This window comes from Manduca sexta, chromosome 17 (genome assembly GCF_014839805.1).
Source record: "Manduca sexta isolate Smith_Timp_Sample1 chromosome 17, JHU_Msex_v1.0, whole genome shotgun sequence".
NCBI lineage: Eukaryota > Metazoa > Arthropoda > Insecta > Lepidoptera > Sphingidae > Manduca > Manduca sexta.
The window spans coordinates 4,148,128-4,170,502 of NC_051131.1; the positions used below are offsets into that span (position 1 = coordinate 4,148,128).

General features: G+C 34.6%; 2 protein-coding genes across 2 annotated transcripts in view; both read left to right on the plus strand.

The window, feature by feature from the left end:
* The first annotated feature begins 1,198 nt into the window (after positions 1–1,198).
* Positions 1,199–3,211, plus strand: LOC115442359 (odorant receptor 46a). The gene is made up of 2 exons (XM_030167374.1): positions 1,199–2,200; positions 2,901–3,211. Exons 1-2 carry the CDS (start codon positions 1,211–1,213, stop codon positions 3,105–3,107), a joined length of 1,197 nt encoding a protein of 398 aa, XP_030023234.1. The 5' UTR covers positions 1,199–1,210; the 3' UTR covers positions 3,108–3,211.
* Positions 3,212–13,810: 10,599 nt separating this feature from the next.
* LOC115442328 (laccase-5) overlaps positions 13,811–22,375 on the plus strand; it is a 74,561-nt gene continuing 65,996 nt past the window's right edge. Inside the window, exon 1 of the mRNA XM_030167332.2 lies at positions 13,811–14,199. Coding sequence (XP_030023192.1) covers positions 14,103–14,199 — 97 coding nt within the window. The 5' untranslated portion in view covers positions 13,811–14,102. The remainder of the gene's footprint in view (positions 14,200–22,375) is intronic.

Below are 22,375 nucleotides of genomic sequence, written 5' to 3' on the forward strand. Positions count from 1 at the left end.
GTAATATAAAGAAATTAGTACATCAAACTCAAGATCGCGCGAAGAGAAAATCTAAACCCTATATGCGATATCATATAAGTTTTATTATGTATGCATACATAGATATAAATAATAGAATGTCGAGCTTCTGACAAGTGCGTATGTTGACAGCTACATTCAATATTGAATATGTATGTCGCTACAAATTATTGCGTTCTCAGTAAGCAGTCCATATCGACAGTTTGCATTTCCATTGGTCTAATTTCATTTCAGTTCTTAAAATATCTTAAACCGGAACGGTAAAATTACGAAACATGCGTAATTACGTGCGAGACAAACATTTTTACGATAGTAGGCGCTGAAATTTACATTAACGTACATTGATTAAAAAAATTAAGAAATCGCCCGTTCGAAAGCCCTTGCTCTTAAAAGTCGGTGTCACCTAGTTATAATATGGTATTTCGAAACCGAATTGCTGCGAACACTTGAGTTGGTGAGCTCGAGCACTCTCGTCGAAAGTGAGTGTTTACGCTCACATGTCGTAAAATCAGGCTTAACAACATTCACTTAAGGTTCAGTGTAATGACACTAATTACTATTGTAGTATGCAGTAACATATCTCTTTAGTCAGATCGATCAGGAAGTCCTTTAGTTTAACACTAGATTTATGTCCGTTGGTGTTTCTAATATACTACTTCGATCGCAAGTTGCTATTATAAATTGTACCATAAATAAAACTAATGCGAAAGTTAACCACGACCGGTTATATTCAAGTCAATTTTATTTTGAATTCTTGGATTTAAGATATAAAAAATAATTGGAAATAAAGATAATATAAATTTACTCGAAAAAACGAAGAGATTAAATGTAAGAGGTTATCCAACAACGTTTTTAAGGAGTTGACTCCTATCAAAAATGAGAAAAGGTACAGACCACTCAAAAAAAGAGATGCTACTAGTTAACGAAGGATTATTATAAATAATTATATAATATTGCAATTGAACAATAATTCTAGCTATGGTGAGTAACAGACAGCTGAAAATAAAGGAAAATCGCAAAATGATTACCAAGTATTGCAGATGTGTATGGTAATTTAACACTTATAATGCAGTACCTAGCAATTTACAATGTGATTAGCGTTCCGTGCCTTTAAAAAATGTAGTAAATTAAGTAGAATTTCAACGCATAACATTGTCATACGCGGTTATGGAAGCATCGACGTAACACTAAAATGGAGATCAATACTGATAAGCCGCGAGAGAAAAAATTCAAGACATTTAACGAAACATTTTCACTATGCGCTTTCGCACTGGCTTTCGCTTTTCTATATCCAAACAGAACCAACGCCGTCAAGAGAGCTGTTATCATTACTCTTATCATCTTATTCAACGGCGGTCAGTTGTTTTGGTTCATAACTTACACATTAAAATGCCTATACACACTGGATATCCTTAATTTCGCAAGGAACATGACTTTAGCTGTGGTTCTTATTCTATTTTTTATCAAGACATACTACGTTATTTATGCAACAAAAGATTTCGCTCCAATTCTGATCAAAATGTCCAATGATTTGTTAGCAGCGAACGAATTGGAGGAAGATTATCAAGCAATATACGAAGAACATATAAGACAAGGTAAAGTCGGTCAAATATCGTGGTTACTAATACCGATAGTTCTAAGCGCTCAGTTTCCGATATATGCTGGCATTTGTATGTCCATTGAAAGCATAAAAACAGACAATTTCACCAGATTGATGGTCCACGATATGGAACTGTTGTTTGTGGAGGATATTCAGAGTGAGACGCCATTCTTTCAATGCATGTTTGCGTACAACTGTTGCCAATGCATTGTCCTGGTTCCAAATTATTGTGGATTCGACGGTTCGTTTTGCATTGCCACAACTCATCTGCGTATGAAACTGAAATTGATGACCCATAAAGTGCACAGAGCATTTGCGCACGCGCAGAACACCAACGAGCTCCGAAAAATGGTGAACGAAGCTATCCAAGATCACCAAGATGCTCTGAAGTTTTATAAAGAAATGCAACATGTGTACGGACCGTGGCTCTTTGCTGTATTTATGCTCACATCTTTTATGATATCATTCAACCTATATATGATATATCTTTTGAAACGCGTAGATCCGAAATATACGCTGTTCGGACTCGTTGGCGTGCTCCACATATATTTGCCTTGTCACTACGCGAGCACCTTGACTAAGGTAACGTAATTAATTTCTATATTTCAATTTATCATCCTGCTTATAGCCGATAGCGACAATCCAATAATGCAGGTGGTCAAATTAATTCTTGTGTTTCAAGTCCTGTCCATTGTATTGACAAGGGTAATAGGATCTTAAGCCGATAGGTGTTGACTGTTGATGCATTGTGATTGAGATAAACAATATGAATACACGGGAACCGGATCTATCTTTCAACGCGTTGAGGCTTATCCGTAGTCACTTATTTATATTTAAATTAAAATCCTTGAATTTAAAAGAACTATGTGCCTACTAATGCTGTCTTTCTTAGTTTCTTTACAGTAATGACCATAGGTGTGTATAGAAGAAGGCCGATTGTTTCGTGATCACACCAGAATTGCATTCCACTCACAAGATTTTATGGATTCTAAGCCTACAATTGTAAAGTTTGAAACAACCACATGTTGTCTAGGCCACAGACCCTGCACCTCTCCCCTCTTTGGAACGTGACTCTAGTAACGCCCATGGTAATGACAGTTTGAAAACAATTCCAGACAAACATAAATTTATGTGGTGGTGATGGTGCTGATAGTAGCATATTTGCAACCACCCATGTACTAGATGTAAACCTCCATCATGGAAAATTTTACATATAACAAAATGGCGGCATCTGATGTCACTGTATTATAAAAGAAAAGTAATAAAAAATACATAATTCTAGGTAGGCGAGGAAATAGGGCCAGACCTATACGATACTCCATGGGAAAAATGGGCGGATCCTGAAGTCACGAAACTATTGATATTCATGATAGCACGGGCTCAGAAGACCTTGATTGTTACGGGAAACGGACTCGTCGTCTTCAATATGGAACTCTTTAAATCTATCATACAAAGTTCTTATTCCTTCTTCACGCTTATTACTGCTTAGTTTTTTTTTCTATAGATATGCACTATTCTCGTCTTAATATGCAGCACTAAATCATTATTTTCTAGCATTAAATAATATAATAAAGGTTTCAATGAACTACACTAGAAAAAGTTTAATTTATTTATAGATATATATTTCGCCATAGAGGCTCACGTAAGTGTACCGCGTTTCAAGATCAATCTGTGTACATCCGGTTCCAAGAGGCCGCCATAATTATGTCGACTGTTGAGGGGTAATCATCTCTCGTCAGTCGACATTCTATTGGACCACACTCCACGTACCATCAGGTAACGTGGAATTACTTTACCATGCTCGTATAAAAAAAAAATACTTGTCGAAAAACAGAATAAGAATTCTACCATATAAAACATTGTAATTAAATGCGTTATTTTATTTGCGAATAACTTTGCTTGCGGCTTCACTCGCGTGTACAAGATTTCCGGTACAAAAATTTGCTTATAGAATTCAGGAGTAATGTGGCTTTCTATTAGTGAAAAAAATCAAAATCGATTTAGTAGTTCCAAAGGTTAGCGCGTTTAAAGAAACAAACAAACTCTTCAGCTTTATAATAGTATAGATATGACCCTACGTGCCTATGCTCAATACATACTGTATATTTCTACAGAATAAATTCTGTGTAGGTATGATTAATACATGTGGCGTAGGCCGATTGTAAAATCGGTGATTTTGTTAAGCACCTACGCGGTTAAAAAACCCCAAGCAACATTAATCAGCTTCTAACAAAGTTAAGATTAATCATTTGAGAATAATGAACATCCACGCTGCTTTACTATAATATTAGTAATTGTTTATTAATTCCCACGTAACACTCTCTTAGTAATTGTGGCCTAATAAAATACAAGACCCTAATTACAAAAGGTTAAAGTTCATTTATAAAATATTTATTTTAGATGAACTATGGAAATGGATTAAGCTTAAAGTAACCATAATGGTGAAAAGCCTACTGTAGTCACTTGTTCCAGGATCGACTAGGAAACATCTAGTATATTACAAGTATTGTTATGAAAACAAATAATATATATAAAAAAAACAACAGGTGCAAGTTGGACTCGCGTACCAAGGGTTCCATACAAAACTAACTTTTCTGCTATCAAAGTACACATTTACAGGTTTCGGATTTTTCTTTTACATGTGCTCTAAGACATAGCTTGCCTAATTTAACTATTCTAGGTTCCCTATAGGTTTTAATCCCCTTGTGAAATCACAAAACATGCGAAAATATACAAAAGTAAATGCAGAAAAAGCTGAACAGATTTGAATGGAATTTGGCACATGGATAGACTATGTCCTAGATTATCACTTAGTCTTCTATTTATCCATACGAAAATAATGCAATGTTTTCATCTAATTTTTAACCGACTTCAAAAAAAAGGAGGAGGTTATCAATTCGACGTGATTTTTTTTTTTTTTGTTACCTCAGAACTCGCTCATTTATGAGCCGATTTGGAAAATTCTTTTTTTATTCGAAATAATATCTCTCCAGATTGGTCCCATAATTTTTTTTCAACATCGCTTCGGTAGTTTGGTTTTAAAATTAAAAAAACTAGAATAATTGTGTCGTCCAGGAAAACAAAATCGCGAATTTAGCTTTCCTGTGACGTATTTAGTTATGTTTTTGCATTAAGTTTGGTTGACTGTACTTCTCACATACTTATAAATATAGCATAACACCTTTTCCCCGTGTCAGGAGTAGACAGAGGCGTAACATTTCATCGCGATAGTCGTACTGTGTGTGAAACATATCAGTTGTGTTTTTGGGTTGGGTTTAATTGACTCTACTTCTAACATACATACATATATGTATATACCATCACACCTTTTCCCCTTTTTAGGGGTAGACAGAGATCTAACACCACAGCGCGATAGTCGTACTGCGTGCGAAACACATTAGTTGTGTTTTTGCGTTGGATTTAGTTGACTCCACTTCTTACATACATACATATATATAGCATCACACCTTTTACCCTTTTCAGGGGTAGGCAGAGGTGTTACACCACAGCGCAATGGTTGTACTGTGAGCCAAATATATCAGTTGTGTTTTTGCGTTAGGTTTGCTTGAATCTACTTCTTACATACATATATATAGCATCACACCTTTTCCCCTTTTCAGAGGTAAGCAGAGGTGTAACACCACAGCGCGATAGTTGTACTGTGAGCCAAATATATCAGTTTTGTTTTTGCGTTAGGTTTGCTTGAATCTAATTTCTTACATACATATATATATAGCATCACACCTTTTCCCGTTTTCAGTGGTACTCAGAGGTGTAACTCCTCAGCGCGATAGTGGTATCGTGAGCGAAACACAACTATGCCATTGAGACGGTCTATTTTTGACTAACACAAAAAAGCAAAAAATAAAAATAATTTTAACAAAAAATTAAACCGCCTTCAAAAACCACTCAAAACCAAGAAATAATTTTACGTAACAAGTATATATTAGATACCAATTTTGGTGTCGGTGCCTAATTAAAATTGCTAGTTAAGCTAGATAAATACATTAACGAATATACGAAAACAGTGTGCTTCAGCGTACAAAGTCAACAAGTCAGATCGTCACCGGAGATAAACACACCGCCGCAGCACAGCAAATGGAAGCTATTAAGGAAATATTTAAATTTGTGAACTGTACACTACCCAAATTCTTCCTCTTTTACATATAGCTGGTCAAATGTGGGTGTATAACACTCTCTGCCTCGAAAAAGAGGAAATAAAAAGATAAAACACCATACATGTGCTTGGTATTACACCTTTCACTGTCTAAGTTTTTTAGTAGTACACGCAAACCTACTCCTTTTAATTGATTTGAAAGAAATTTAGCTCATAGATGGACTATGCAACAAATATAGCTAACTAGCAATTTTAATTAGGCACCGACTCCAAAATTGGTATCCAATATATATTATACTTGTTATGTGAAATAATTTCTTGGTTTTGAGCGGTTTTTGAAGGCGGTTTAATTTTTTGTTAAAATTATTTTTATTTAAATAGATAGTCGTGCCGTCACACACATGGGGCTATAAATCGCTACAGCGTTTAAGAAACGTTTGTATCAGGATAGGCTTTTCACATGGGTGCGCCGCGAGCAACACCAAGGTTCATATACATTTTTACTTGATCTTCACTTTCCTGAGGAAAAAGGTGTTAACAGATAGACGGAAACAAAGTGATCCTATAAGGTTTCCTTTGGTGATACCGAACCCTAAAATGGTGTCATAATTTTACCGGGCTATTAAGATAAAAACTAATTTCAAATTGTGTCTAAAACTAACAACTAACTAGACGTTAATTGCAAACGACAACTTTCAGACGTGTTTTAGCGCACAGACGTTACAAGTAGTTTTACTTGTCATTGCACGGAACACACACGTAGTTCCGTTGATAATCATAATTACCAATTTGTATTTAGTATTTTTTTTTGTAAAATTTATTTATATAATCACATACTCTTACATAAAATACAATACTGTCATTATAATTACAAAAGAAAATATCTGACAGCTATAGTGTTCTATGTTGAGGGGCTCCTTTTTCCGCAGCTAGCCCATTGCTAGCTACAGTGTTATTATGAATCCTAGCGTAAGTAGCTGATAGCATTGCTGCAAAAAAGACAGATTTTTTCGACATTGAAAATGTCTGCTAAAAGTCAATGACGGTAGAAAGCATCCGCTTTGAGATTCATTTATTAACTTCATTAAATCTTCATAGCAATTTTTAGGCGTAAAATATCTCCTCCCTTTCGGCTTACACTCCATTCCGTTCTATACAAGGCGACAACGCAAACACCTTTGATATTGTAGATGTTAGTGGGAAATTACGATAACCTAACAAGAAAAAAGGCAAACGAGTAAGTAAGTCACTTGTTATAAAGGAAACTCTATAAGTCTTAAAGAAAAAGAATAGGTATTAGGCAAGGGCATCTAATTTCCATTAATTTCAAAGGAAGTAACGGGAGTAAAATACCACTCATCATACCTAAGGCAACAAACTGTCACCCTACGTTATCGTTTTGATTTTGTGAGATTTGTAATATTAAGAGTCGTATTAATAAAGTAATCCATCTTTGAGTAAAATCTTAAGTAGACGTTTAAGGTATTGAACTATTTAATAAATAAAGCTTGAGCCGTCATTTTCGCACCTGTTGTCAGCTAAGCTGGTGCTGTTTAATAAAAAGATCTCAGCCCAAAATTCGTCACATACTGTGAATTATGATATTGTATGATTCATTGTTGATATATCTCAAATAAATGGCGACTATCTTAAGATGCCGACTTTAACTTGACATCATCTCAGCTAATAACGCACTGGTTGAGCCGCTTCGTGTCTTCTCAACGTGAGCTATAGTCGATGGTAAACTCTCCTTGGAATATCTCATCCGACCTTTTTAGCTTAGTTAAGAGATGCCGCCTCTTAGGACATACTAGACGTTATGCTCTGATTGTTTGAAACGGGCATACGAATGTTATTATTACATAAAAAATATTTTCGTCAAATTTTTTCCACATTCATATTATCCACATTATGCCTAATTCCCTCTTAATTTCACCCCTTCCGCCCCGATCCTGCACCTTATCCTGCCGCATCGCCCGTGGACGGTAACTGAAGCATCGCCTGGCATCCCGGACCTCCTCTACGGTGTGCGTCCCGTGACTTTGGCTGCAAGATCAGTGAGTAATTTTGCGAAGTATTACCTAGTAACCCTTGTCCTCCTCCCTTGAGAGGACATCACAGGTAGTGCCTGGTCGGCCTTGCTGTTCTTTGGCCCTCTACCTCTTTCTCATAATATATTTTTTTCTCGTTGGTCGGGCCGAATCCAACAACGCACTTCAGAGTTCTCTGTTTATTAATACAGCTCGTAATTATTACTGATCGAACCGGCCAACTGACGCTGTCCACAAATATGGTGGTAATAAAAGACCGTAATAAAAAACTACATAATAAAATCACATCTACATCCTTCCCCATGGAACTCCGATTTCCAAAACACAGAATGGACACAGGGATTTCCTTTATTGGCACCGAAATTAAAAATAAAAGAAGAGAATAAAACATGGCATGAGTGCGATGGTAAAATCCCAAAAGAGGTTGGCTCGCAATGAATAACCGAATACTGAGAAGTAAAAGGAAAATTCTTATAAATTTAGTTTTTGTTACTTTAGTTAACACTAATGAATATACGTCAATGACACTAATACGATGTCCTTTCAACTCACACATAATAATCTTTGCTAATGTTGCTTGGTGACAGGAATAGACTGCGGTGGAAACTCGTAGTAGGTCGCTCATATGTGAGAATACGCCTAGGTAGGTACCACCGCAATGTCTATTTCTGCGGCCACGGAGCACTGTGTAGTCACTGTTGTGTTCCGGTTTTTAAAACATTTTAGTTAGTGTAATTACTGGACATAGTGAGATTTAACATGTTATGTTAGGATGGCGAGCGTAGTGGAATACCAAACAATACTTTGTAATTCAAGGTTAGGATGGTGTTCCTACTATTTATACGCGGTCGTATCGCTCACCATCAGCCAAACGGCAAGTTCGTCTCGTCATTCATAGCAATAAAAAAAAATATCCAGGCAGTCTCGCATAAAGATAAATACAAATTTATTACACATTCAGTATTGCAAAGGGAGTAGTGCATAGTTAAATCCGAAATACATTACAGCAATTTATATGACAGATATTCTTTGTAATCTTTTATACTAATTTTCTATACTAAACTTTTTGATCACCCAAAAGTAACAGGTTGATGTAATTATTGTTTACGTACAATGTAACACATAATACATTCGAACCACAAAATCATAAACAAATCTAATTGATGCGTTTCAGGAAAACAAGAATTCCAGAACAATAGCGTAATAAAACATTGTGTATTACCTAATGCAAAACATTTACATAATTAGCATGCGTATTGTACGACATAAACAAGAAAATGGTAAACACCTCAGATAAATATTTAGTTCAGCATTAGTTATAGATGAAAACAACTTAATACGGGGAATACCAAGAGGTACAAACAAGATATCCCTATCGGAAGTATGACGAAATCTATTGTTACAAATTGTTTTCAGGTTATATTTATTTAGCTCTCTATGATTTGAGTAAGATAGTGTTATCTCATATTGTTAGTTGCTTTATATAAGTTTTAATGGAGAATTCGTTCGTGAATGTACTGACCTGCGCAAGCGCTTTTAATTTTAATTTCATAACTCAAAACACGTTATGATTTTGTCGTTCTAGAGGCGTACTATGAGTATACTAGGCCAGTGTGGTGCACTAAGGCCTTTTGATAGTAGAGGCCCGTGCTCAGCAGTGCAATAGTATATAATACAGGGCTGATATATACATTGATTTTCCTTTTTAAATACGTTTATTTTAATGATGTATAGTATAGTTGTAATAGCTATTGTAGCGTCGTTTTATTTAGAATACACTAATATAAGATTCCCAATAACTTTAATAAGTCCCTTTATATATTTCATAGATAACATAACCCTCTGAAAGAAATAACACCATACTATCCTGTGTCTCATTTTACTCATAGTAATGCTAAGACAGCCGATTTTAAATACCGTAATAACACTATTAAATATTAATAATTATTATAAATATTATAATTTAACTAATCAAAGTCCCCGCCATAGCCTTGTTACATAATATTTTTAATGGATAATTTTAGTTATTTCATAACGTTTTCAAAATATAATTTATGCTACATAAAAAGTAACGAGGCTTTTTAAGTCAAAATATTACAAGGCACTTATAATAAAGTTAAATGACAAACACATTTTTATGAGGTTTTAGAGGTTTTTATGTAATTAAAATCTTTAATTAAACATATATTTCAATTTTTTTTCAAATAATATATCTCTCGATCAGCTTTCAAACAAGAAAAACCGCATTAAAATAAGTCTATTTATTTTAGAACTATTCCAAAGACAGACACACAGCTGATACACACGTTAAACTCATAAAACCCAACTTAGAACCTCTTTTTGCGTCGGAGGTTAAAAACTGCAAATAATAGCTTTTATTCAAATAATAGTTTTAAGACCTACATTATATCTAAATATATTACGTATTTTTTTAATATAGAATTTGTTTGTACTTAGTTTTTTTTTCGCTATCTATGGTAGAGAATTTTTCAGAAAAATATATAAAGCCAAGGTCACTGTTCCTGTTTATAAAGTAGTCTAGTTTCTGAATCTTATTATCTCAATGCGTCATGAAAAGCTTAGTTCGTACTATGGTACTAGTCTTATTGAGAATCAAAGGGAGTGACCATCTGTATTGTAAGGGCATATATCTATATATATAAAAATGAATCCCTATTTCCCTTGGTCACGCCATCACGCGTGAACGGCTGGACCGATTTACAAACATTTTTTTTTGTTGTGTTTGTTATTGGATGAGGATCTTATGAAAGAAAAAAATAAGGAAGTTGAGCGGAACGTTAGAAAATTTAAGAAAATTTAATTTCAGCGATTGACAGAATGCGCGCTGCAAATTCATAGTTGACAGGACATTGTCGGGTCAATTAGTTATGATATATTTTGGATATAAAATTACATAGTTCCTACTTCACCACTTTTTAGTCGTATTTAAAGTATTTCATAAGCTCATTTATAAAACGCTCTATGCGCTCTTAAAGTGCTTTTTTTCTTATGACACATTTTATTTTATCCAAGCACGGCTAAGTAACACCATTATACTTGATGGTGCAATAGGTCATAGTACTACCAAGAATTATATTTACCATAAAAGTAATTTCCATTGCCCATGGACACTTACTAGATTCAAGGAATTCAGACTGCGTTGCCTATAAAGAAAAGGGAAGGGAGATTTATATGGAGGGGAAATAGGCTTCCGGCAATCTCAGTGATCGGAGGAAACGCTGTCACATAGCTTCATAGCCATCAACTCAATCATACAAAATCGATGTAAATATGTAGAATAGTACTTTACGTGGATTTTTAACGTACTTCAAAAAAAGGGAGGAGGTTATCAATTCGACGGGAATGTTTCTTTTTTGGTAATGTTTGTTACCTCAAAACTCGCTTATTTATGAACCGATTTGGAAAATTCTTTCTTTATTCGAAAGTATATGCTTCCAGATTGGTCCCATAGATAATTTTTCAAAATCGCTTCAGTGTCCAAATTATTACAGCATCTATATTGCAATAAATACGTGGAGAAACCTAGACCTTATTCCATTAATTACGTTAATCATTGTACCTTGGAAATTGTTTTCATTGGAAGGACTTCTTACCAACAGTGCACAGTAAAAAATTTGCAATCCTCCTCAGATATGCACAAACCTTCATCACTCGTGATTTCTTTAAAAAAATTATGATATATGTATCAAAAGTCGACCTGATTATTAAAGTATGAAAGGATATTACTAATGTTTATTCCAATAACGTTAATATAGGTTGACTCTCTTTAAAAGAGTCCTCAACCCTAGTCAAGAATGCTGATTTATATAAATATTTCGACAACTTTATTTCGTACTAACATTTGCTCGCGGCTTCGCCCGCGTGAAGGAGTTTTCCAGGAAAAGTCCCGCTATATATTTTCTCGGGATAGAAAGTAGCCTATAATATGTCAAGGTCTTAAACTATCTCCATTCCAAATTTCATAAAAACCCGTTTAGTAGATTTTGAGAAAATCGATAACATACAGACAGACAGAAAAGGGGACTTTGTTTTTTAATATGTAATTAAACTCAAATATAAAATTAACATCCTTTCATCCGCATAACATACTATAAAGCAAATAACACAAGTTTTTATAACAGTTACCGTTTTTATTACTTTACTTATAAGGTATTCCAATTAGTAATAAATAAAAACCTTGCTTAGCCTTAAAATTGACAAAGTTAAGCAACTTGGCGCCATTACCACCGATTTATTTAAATTGCTCGAGCGTGGGACCCTAAAATAATGTATCATTAATTTAATAAAGAATCACTTTTATTCTGCAGGTTAAAAAAATACTACAACTAGACTTAATGTTATAAATATTAACAATTCAGGTATTTCATATACAGCAGATATTTTTTATTTATATTGTTACAGCTTTCGTATGCGGCTCGACCTGTATGAAAAACGTTTTTCCGGGATAAAATAGCCTATGTTCTTCTTTGGATATCAAACTATCTCCATACCTAATTTTATCAAAATCCATACGGCAGTTTTTTTTTATTTTTTTTTATTTTTGTTATTACATAACACAATCATTATAAAGAATACTTAAGCAATAAATACTTTTACGCGACATACATATATATACATACACACGACATACATAGACATACAGACGCGGCTGGAGACTTTGTTCTACAATATTTAAAGTTTTTTTTTTTTTAATGACTAAGCAAGCTTGCCGTTCGTCTGATGGTAAGCGATACGACTGCCCACAAACAATAGAAACACCATCCAACACCTTGAATTACAACGTATTGTTTGGTATTCCACTGCGCTCGCCATCCTGAGACATGAGATGTCCTATTATCTCCAGTAGTTACACTGGCTACAATGTCCTTGAAACCGGAACACAACAGTAACTACACACTGTTGCTTGGCGGCAGAAATAGACATTGCGGTGGTACCTACCCAGGCGGACTCTCACATATGAGAGACCTACCACAGGTAATCCAGTATCCTTTGAAAAAAAGTGTATCCGACTACCATGTTAGTTTACCCTACTCAAAGTATTGGTCGATCAAGGAATCGAATCTAGGGCCTTCCGTTTCACAGCACATACATGTTACCATTTGTCCACGAAGGCGATAAATTTGATCACATAATAATTGTTATTTTGTTAATTAAAATTTTTTCAGTTCATTACTATAGATTACAGGGGACGTAGGACAATCTTCCATCAATTTTGCAATAAATAAACACAGATAAAAGTAAACTTTTAGATCACGTTAAAAAAAGTCCAATTTCCCTTACCTACATAATATTGTTCACATGACACGCTAAAAAACTCATATTTTTAATTTTATTGGATCGAAATATACTTAAGTGAATTTTCAAATGCGGGTTCCTCGTAAACAAAATGTTTAACGAATTTATTTAACATTAAACTTAATCGTCATTTTTCCTGCACTGAAACTCGAAAGCCGATAAAAATTTCAATGTAACTTTAAAGTATACATACTTCGTATGATATGGTGACATCATTTCGATATAATCATTAAGTGATAATGCTCTCATTTATTTCAATGTTAATTGAAAGAAAGATGTAGAACGCTATATCCGAGTTTTAAATCAGTAATTAAGATGACCATCGAATGATGTGTGATCATCCCACGAAGGAAGCTAGGGATGAACGTGTTTGATTTTTTTAATATTTCAGATTTTTTTTAATAAAGACCTTGGGTATTATGTGAGTACAACCGTAATGACAGAGTAAATGATTTCATGATTTTTAACAATTTTTCCTCATAAGAAACACGACAATAGGAATAGCCGCGCGTCAGCGGTTGTCAGCGCGGGCGCGCGTGTGACGTCAGCGCCGCAGCGCAACGGTACAGCCTGCAGAGAATGATATCCATCGCGCGCGCACGATAGCAAAAGTGTCTGCCGACCCTGGCTCCGTACCCCCCCCTCGCCCGCGTGGAGGGGGCTGCCACTTCCAGCTCCCTTCACCTTCGCACCACGCGCCGCCGCCGCGCGACCAATGACCGCCCGCCCCGGGCCGGCGAAAGGTTTTATATACAAGTGGAATTCGCACTTCCAAATTGCTATAAGTCAAAATATAGGGTAGTCGGGCGGTTCACTCGTTCGTCGTGCATTCGCCGAGCGTGCGTTCGTCGGTACCGTCGTCGACTTAAATAATTTTCAGTGCGCGTGTTTCGTGTCAGTTAGGATTACACCAGAAAACTTGTGCCATCGGGTAAATGCGCAGCCGCTGGAGGGCTTTATAATACAAACGACATCGAGGCGATAAACTTTGTGTGATAACATGGGGTGCAGTGGAAGATACTGTTTACTGACTCTATTCTTGTGTCTAGTGACTGAGCTTGCTCTCGGTGTCAGAGTGGTGCCCAAGCGGAAGAAAGGTAACCCATATAACATTACCTTAACGAATAAACCAAGAGTATTACAAAATACACATAAGGTTCGCGTTGTGCGACCGCAAGCTAAATCCGGTGTCTGTCTTACACAATGTTATGATACATTAGTAAAGTCTGTGTATCGCTTTATAGTATTTGACTACCCACATGATTCCGTTTTTGTCTTATAGCGATGTGCTTTATGTATTATGCAATAAGGATCAAATTACGATATTGATGATTCATAACATGCATGATATCGTAGTTTTTCCGTATAAATAAGTTAATAATGCTGTCACATAACTTTCCCTGATACTCGTAATACCTTATAAGAATTTAACGGAACGTTAAACAATCATCGAAGCCTAAAATGTTCACACGATATTTATGAAACTCAATACCGCCAGCAACGGGCGGTACTTAAGGTTCAAACTCGTACAGTACATGCTATACTAGTTTGTAGAGACAAGGCTGGGCGCGATTTGTATGAGAACGATGTTGACGCGTTAATTGTTTGCGTTTGTTTACATTCACAATAAATGTAATATTATTGTATTAAATTGATTATAATTGCAACATAATAAAGATAAAAATTGATTGTTTGAAGTGAAAGTGAAAAAAAAATATTTCTTATTTATTAAAATGTTTTGAATAAAAAGATTTAAAAATAAATTGCTTTTTTGGAATAACTAAAATTTAAATGAAACTCAATAGTCAAGCCCAATATGTAAAAGTAGAGCACATATCATTTAAGTAACTACATGCAAATTTTATTTAATTTGAAAAAAATATGCTTTATTTATTTAACATTAAAAATTGGAGAGATATAATCCTGGTGGCAAATTTTTATTGTTATCCATCAATATAATTTATTATTAAACACATTAATTATTAATCATTATTTTACAATCATCACGCACGGCAATATAGTCTTTAACGCCAAAAACCCGTTACAAGTCCGAATTTCCGACAGCCCGATTTAATTAATAGTTAACATTCCTTTACAAATAACTTTTTATAGAACCTCTCTTAAACTGTAGTACCGTTGCATTTACCGTACAAACACTTTTACTTTGATAAGAATTAAAAAAAAAAATGAAAATAACGAAGAAATCGACAGTTCGTAAAAAAGGTATCGAGACTAGAAACTCCATAGAAATTCGGCACAAAGAGTTTTTACACACAATGCGTGACTCAGTTAATAAAGGCTGGTTCCGTGTTTGTGACACCTCGTAAAGAAACTACAGAGTGATAGGCAAAGCTTGCAAATGGCGAAGTTGTGCGGCACCATTGTCAAATGCTTAGACTTACTATCAATTTTGCCAAATTTTCATGACATAAATCGCTCAATTAATTTACTAATCATTTTAACAAAAAATTAAACCGCTTTCAAAAACCACTTAAAAGCAAAAAATAATTTCACATAACAGGTATGGATACCAATTTTGGAGTTGGTGCCTAATTAAAATTGCTGCCATGAACAAATATACCTCCTCCTTTTTTTGAAGACGGTTAAAACAGTGCAAATATATGTACAATATTTTTATAGTCTATTATGAAAATGCCTATTAGTGTATGTGGTAGTCTAGTTTGCAAGATCCTAATTAAATTCAGAGACAAAACTAAATGAAGCTAAAGAGCAATATACAATATAAAATGATGTTTTTTTTTATGAACATCGTATATGCAGAGCCTTATATGCAGCCCGCGAAAGCACGTAACGGGATACGTATATCTGCTACAAAAATCATTGTTGACATTGCGTTTCACCAACTATCACTTTTATTTTACCGGCGAGAAAGTAATAAGTCCATATTTATATGCATCTGACATTGCTAGTGATGCAATTTTTTTAATCGGTCCTTCTTGGACAAATTTGGACTTAATATAGATAAAAGTCATCAGAAAATAGTCTAAATTTGCCTATTTGTAATCGCAGGATAAATTTTGATTTTTGCTCTTACTTATATGGCTATCAGTGCTGAAGAGTCCATATAGTCAGATTCCTACCGGCTTTCATTTGTATAGAATCTTATTATCATCGGAACGACTGACGACGACTTAGCAGACTGCATTTATGCATATTGGTACCAATATATCATCTTGGGTTCCCTTTCGGGAAACTTCACCTTTCGCCACTGACGGCTATCAAAGCTTATCATCAATTCAATACCCATCATTGCAAGACAAATTTGCATTCGTAAACGGAATACCACCCCCTGACTATTAAGTTTCAAATTGGACAACATTTATGGCTTATACTTTAGTTGTTACTTTTACTCCAAAGCCTATAAATATATAATTAATATTAAAAACGTCTGTCACACGTGTGAGTAACATTTCATTCAACAATAATTTCGGTTGTCCGAATTTTCATTCATTAACCGCGTGTACCGCAAGGCTACACGTAAATGTTGTAACGTGTCCGATTTCTCAAGTTTCATGGTTATTCACATACATCCTGCATTGATCGATTAAGCCGTTACTCGACGAATCTCGGGTAACTGATACAAAAACCTTCGATTTCAAGCACCTTACCGTTCTATATGGGGTTTCATCATACGCTAATGTTGCTGCTATTAATATTTATCTAGTGCTTATCTTAGTACAAAAAGTAAGGTAAAATAAACAAAGCACTTTTCATAACCCATACATTTTGAACGATCACATTCTAACCGCCGTTTTCAATAACTTATCCCAATCGCTCTTTTTAATCCATCACGAAAATCAACCAATTAGAACAAAGTATTTTTTGACATTTACTAATGACTTATTTTGATTGGATCATTCTCGACATCGGATTGAATATTAAGATTAGGATCTTTTATTGGAAACGGCTATGAGTGACAAATGTTAACTAGCGCTGTGTGTAATAACATTAAAAAATACTCTCTTCTATACTACACTGGATGAAACGCACTTTCATTTAACTCATACGTGAGGAATAACAGGAATGGTTCGAGTGCGATATGTACCCATTAATCTAAATAAAAAGTGAGATTGAACGATAAGCGAGAGTGCGACCGGTTGCGATCGCGTGCGCGCTCGTTTTTCTGTTTTCCAAATAATTAGTACAAATTGCATCTTCGCTTGCATACATTGGAAAATAGACCATAATGCATTTGAGGTTTTATGGCCGACATTTGTAATATCGCACTAATGCGTGTAATATATACTAATATGTTAGAAATCTTAAAGAGGAATCTCCGTATATTACACCATATTTTACAACTAATAAAGCCTTAAATTGATTGATATTTCTACGCATTCAAGATATTGCATAAAGAATTACAGTGTAAATATAACAGAAACATACTAATAGAAGCAAATTTATGCCATTACGTCACAAAACTAAGTCGCGGTCAGAAAGTAGTGCACGAATGAAAACACGATTACGCAAAGAATCAAACGAAAGTGAAATTCAAAGGAAGCGGCATCTGTAGGCCTAGATACGTTTACCTAGCATAAATTTAATAAATTCCGCTTGCATCGTTTTACGTGGTATGACAGCGGAGATTTGCGTGTCCGACATACTAAACAATGAACTAAACTAAAGATTATGCATCATTCGTAAAACTAGAATGAAATAACCTCTATTAAATTTTACGGTCTTGTTTAGGACTAGAACAAATCAGGAATACTGAAACTAGCTTGTGGAAATAATTAAAAAAATATATTTCGACCTTCTCAGAATAGTGATAAATATTTCCCGTGTTGTAAGTACCACTTACTCTTTGGTGAATTCAAGGTACAGAATCTGAAATAGTTCCTCAGTTTTTTGCATATTAAGGGAAGTTTTGGTGCCTTCTTAACATTACTGACATAATGAGCTCAATAGTTCATCCGCTCACCTGAATAAAGTATTTTTTGAAAGAAGAATAAAAAACCAATATTGCAATTCACACATACTCCCAATACCCAGAAACGATAAACCGTAATTTCTATCGATCAAGTGTGATGCGGTTTAGAAGGCGTTAACTAGAAATCTTGTTTCGTAGAAAATAACATCTTGGACGTACTCGCCTTTAATAGATGTACCTACTTATATAACAATCTTAACATCACATTGAATCATCAGAAAAAAAATGATTAATATTAAAAATACGGTAGTGTATGAAAATTTGTATGTTTGTTTATTTGTAATAGGTAAGAGCAGATACCACTAAACGGGTCCGAATTAAATTTGGCTTTTGAACAGATTATGTCTTGGATTACCATATTTCACACGGGGCTTATGAATAATCATGAAATATTATCTTCTCCTTTGTCGAGTTACAGAATGTTTTATTAAGAGCCCTTTTTATAGATGCAACTGAATTTTGCACTGAAGCGATATCAGCTGAAACGCTGTCAAATTAAAGTCAGCATCTTAAGCACTGCTACTTTGTAAACAGATATCAACATCTTAAATCATATCTTAAGTCGCAGCATATGACGGATTTTGATAGCTTACATTGTTTTTTCAACAACACTAACTCAGCTGAGAAGAAGCTCTTAACCCGGCGAGCGTGTGGTGAAAAAATGTAACAAGGAGTATGAGGCAGGGTATGACATACCCCTTAAAAAATTGGCTATAAAACTTGTTTCTGAAGAAGTATTATACTATTTATTTTTTGGTATAATAAGACAATACCATCATAACGCATTGGAAATAAAACAATCGCGCCATTTTAACAATTTTATTTTTTTACCTCGATGGAAATAAGTCAGTTTGAATTTCAAACAAACACTTTCAATCTCTTAAAAACTAAAATGGACTAAAGTTAAACCAGTTTTATGATAAAAAAAACTTAATCGTATGATAGAATATGAAATAATTTTCTTTATAAACTAAAAAAAATCACAAAAAAATTTAGGAACATCTTAGGAACTGGAGATAAAATCTGTGCAGTTTTTGCAAAAAAACGTTGCATGCTCCACACTAATAGCCTTTCCTCAGCTTGTTCATGAGTATTTTGTCTTATGATTATTTTTGTTGGGGTAATCTCTACATCTAATAAAATGACCAGGAACATTTTGAGTCGATGAAAGTGATTCGTTGATCTGGGAAGAAATTCTCTGACGTATATAAATCGGAATATATATTTTTGTCATTTCACATCTTCAGGTGTTCGTAAACTAAAGCCAAGCCTAAGTTACGGATGAAATCGGTCCATTTAGTGTCTTTGCCCTGATTTTCACGAAACATAGGACCCCTGGGGGCCCGTGGGCCCCTCTCAGGGCATCCGCAAGTAAAATAAAAGTTAAAAGAAAAACTATAAAGTGCACGCTTTTGCACTCTTGTATATCTAAAAAATAAATACAGAAGTAAACTGCTAGTAAAAACAAATTTAAGAATCCAACTGAACAACATCAACCCAAACATTACGACTTTGGTCGCATCAGGTGGCATTAGTGGTCCGCACTAAATAAAAGTTTGCGAAACCCTGTTCTAGTAAGTACATCTTCTATCATGGACCGAAGTTGTTTTTTTCTATTTTCAACATTCATTTTCTATTAAAATCTACAATTAAACAAAGAAAATAAGTTAAAATAGCAGAAAAAGCAATTTTAGTTTTTGTCACACCAGCTATGAGGCGGGGTATCACGTACCCGAACTCAGTTTGCAAGCGTGTAACTCGAATGCAGGTTGCCGCGACACTGTGATCACCCCACTATTACCTTCCGCAACCCTGTAACTCCAGCTACTCAAAGAGACTATAAGTTTGAAAGTCAGGCACAAAAAATATACGCCAGTAATTAACATGGGGGGTATGACATACCCCGCCACACGCTCGCCGGGTTAAATGATTACTAATGCTTTGTTTATTGAGTAATTAAAAACATAAAATCTCTACTTGAGATGCTACTCAAAGTTGAGACCCATTTAAGGCCGTATTATGGCCTTTAAACTCTTGTGTTCGATTCTTAAATCGTTAAACATTTTGTGTGGCCATTTCTAAAACGATTTGCCTGTCACATCAAAGACGTCAGAGTGACGGCCGGTCGCAAAAACTGTCACCAAATCATTTCTGCAATATGCTTGTAATAGCTTGCGCTGACTACTTTGATGTCGATAAAGGACAGGTGTACGAGAAGTAATATATTTTATCATTACTCAAAACATCGTAATACGCGAAATGTTTTTTTTTTAAATACGGGGACGGAAAATGAACCCTCTACACCTGATGGTAAGTGGAGTGTGGTTCAATATAATGTCGACTGACGAGAGATGATTACCCCTCGACAGTAGTCACAATTATGCCGGCCTGTTGGAACCGGATGTACCACATGCTCGTCCCGGGATACACGTGGGCCACCATGACGGTTTTTAACGGCGTGTGTACGTCGCTATTCGGGCGGATATAAAATATATCCTACCACCATGTAGAATTAAATATAGTGAACTAGTTTATTCTTAATTTGGTACTTGTTCGCATTACGCTATAACTACTCGCCACTGACCATAATTATCCCATATACCTTTTTACACAGTTTAAAATTGCTTCTCCGTATCTACGACCCAGACGGTTTCACCTTTGCTCTGGATTATTGCAAAACTGAAGTATTGTGTTACGAACTTTAATGTATCATTAGTTTACGCAATAAATATAAATAGGCAATAATGTAGGTAAATAGCTCCATTTTCAATGCTCACTTTTATTTTTTGCTTAGAACATTAAGATCGTGTTGAAACGACAGCTGTACCTACGACTTGAATATAATGAAGATGTGAGTTTAAATTTAGAAGTTCTAAATTTAATTTTTATCGAGATAATAAATAAGGTCAATTGTCTGATATTTTATTGATAAAAAAAAGTCTAATATAATAACATCATTATGTGGTCAATTTCAATGCGGGAAGGTACAAATTTTTCAATTAAAATATGCATAAATACACTTCTTGTACTAAATAGTAAAACAACATGTTATAAATTTAGTTACTGGCAGTTTTAATTAAGAACACGTAACTATTCAAACTTATTGGAATTTCAACGGTAGAAAAAATGTAGCCCCTAGCAATACTTTAATTTTGATTGATTGATGATCAAAATTACGAACATAATTTAATATGAACATCAATACATTCACAAGCCATTCATACATACTTTAATCTGATCGTACTTGCTGAATATACTTCGATCATATCATTACTACTAATTACAAATATTATGAATGTTTATAAAATGTTTGGATGTTTGTTAGAAGAAGACGCAGTAACCGCTGAACGGAATTAGGTGAAAATTGGCACATGAATAGACCATGTCTTGGATTTACATATAGACTATTTTCATCTCTATAATTTACTCCCATGATGGCTTACGATTTTTTTAAGGCGCTTGCGTATTACAGATGACTTTGTGGATAGCTAGAATGATTCTGGGATTATTGTAACAGAAAGAATCGTCAAACGAAGCCGCGAGCAATACCCAGTCTCAAATAATTTCCATACCAAGAAGTCGTAGTACAATTTGTTTAAAATTCCCATCACGACGTAACATTGCGCCTTTAAATCCACCTGCATGCATTATTCATTGATGATTGGCATTAGATGTATTTGTATGGACGATCGTCGGTCGCAATTTGTACTTCGGTTATTTACGACGAGCATACAACGTCTAGTAGTATTGTTATATTTAAATTCCAATAAGAAAGTTCCGCGAATCAGATTAGTATAATTAAAACAATTTCGGAATATTTTGTTGTTTAATTGATATGCGAAATCTCTAGGTTTACGATAATAGAGCCAAATTTTTTTTGCAATAATTCCGGTACTAATACAAGATCATAAAGTTTTTATTTCCTTTTATATCTAAGAAAGTTTACCCCTCTTTTTAATCATTTGACTAACATCATTACGATTTGACCCTAATAATATATTTTTTATAATTAGTATCAATGACAAATGTTACTTATTAATAAACAGTAGTATATAAAATAGTCGTCAAACTTCATAGTCTATAACTAAACTGCACGTCAATACATTCGTTTATCCACAACAATCATTTAGTAATGGGTACAAGGCCAACTCTCCTAAGCATTGCATTCGCTACAAGCATCCTAATTGTCTAACAAATTTATATGGAAGTACGTACATACTTCCTTTTCCATAATCTAATAGGAAGTTTTGTTAGATCAACAGACATCCGCTAATAAATGAACAGTCGATGGTCCAATATATAATTTCCTCTAACTTTTTTTT

Excerpts from the sequence above, each read along its gene's own strand:
- LOC115442359 (XM_030167374.1), top strand. The coding sequence starts at position 1,211 with ATGGAGATCAATACTGATAAGCCGCGAGAGAAAAAATTCAAGACATTT. Across the intron at positions 2,201-2,900 it reads ACGCGAGCACCTTGACTAAG|GTAGGCGAGGAAATAGGGCC; the intron begins GTAACGTAATTA and ends ACATAATTCTAG.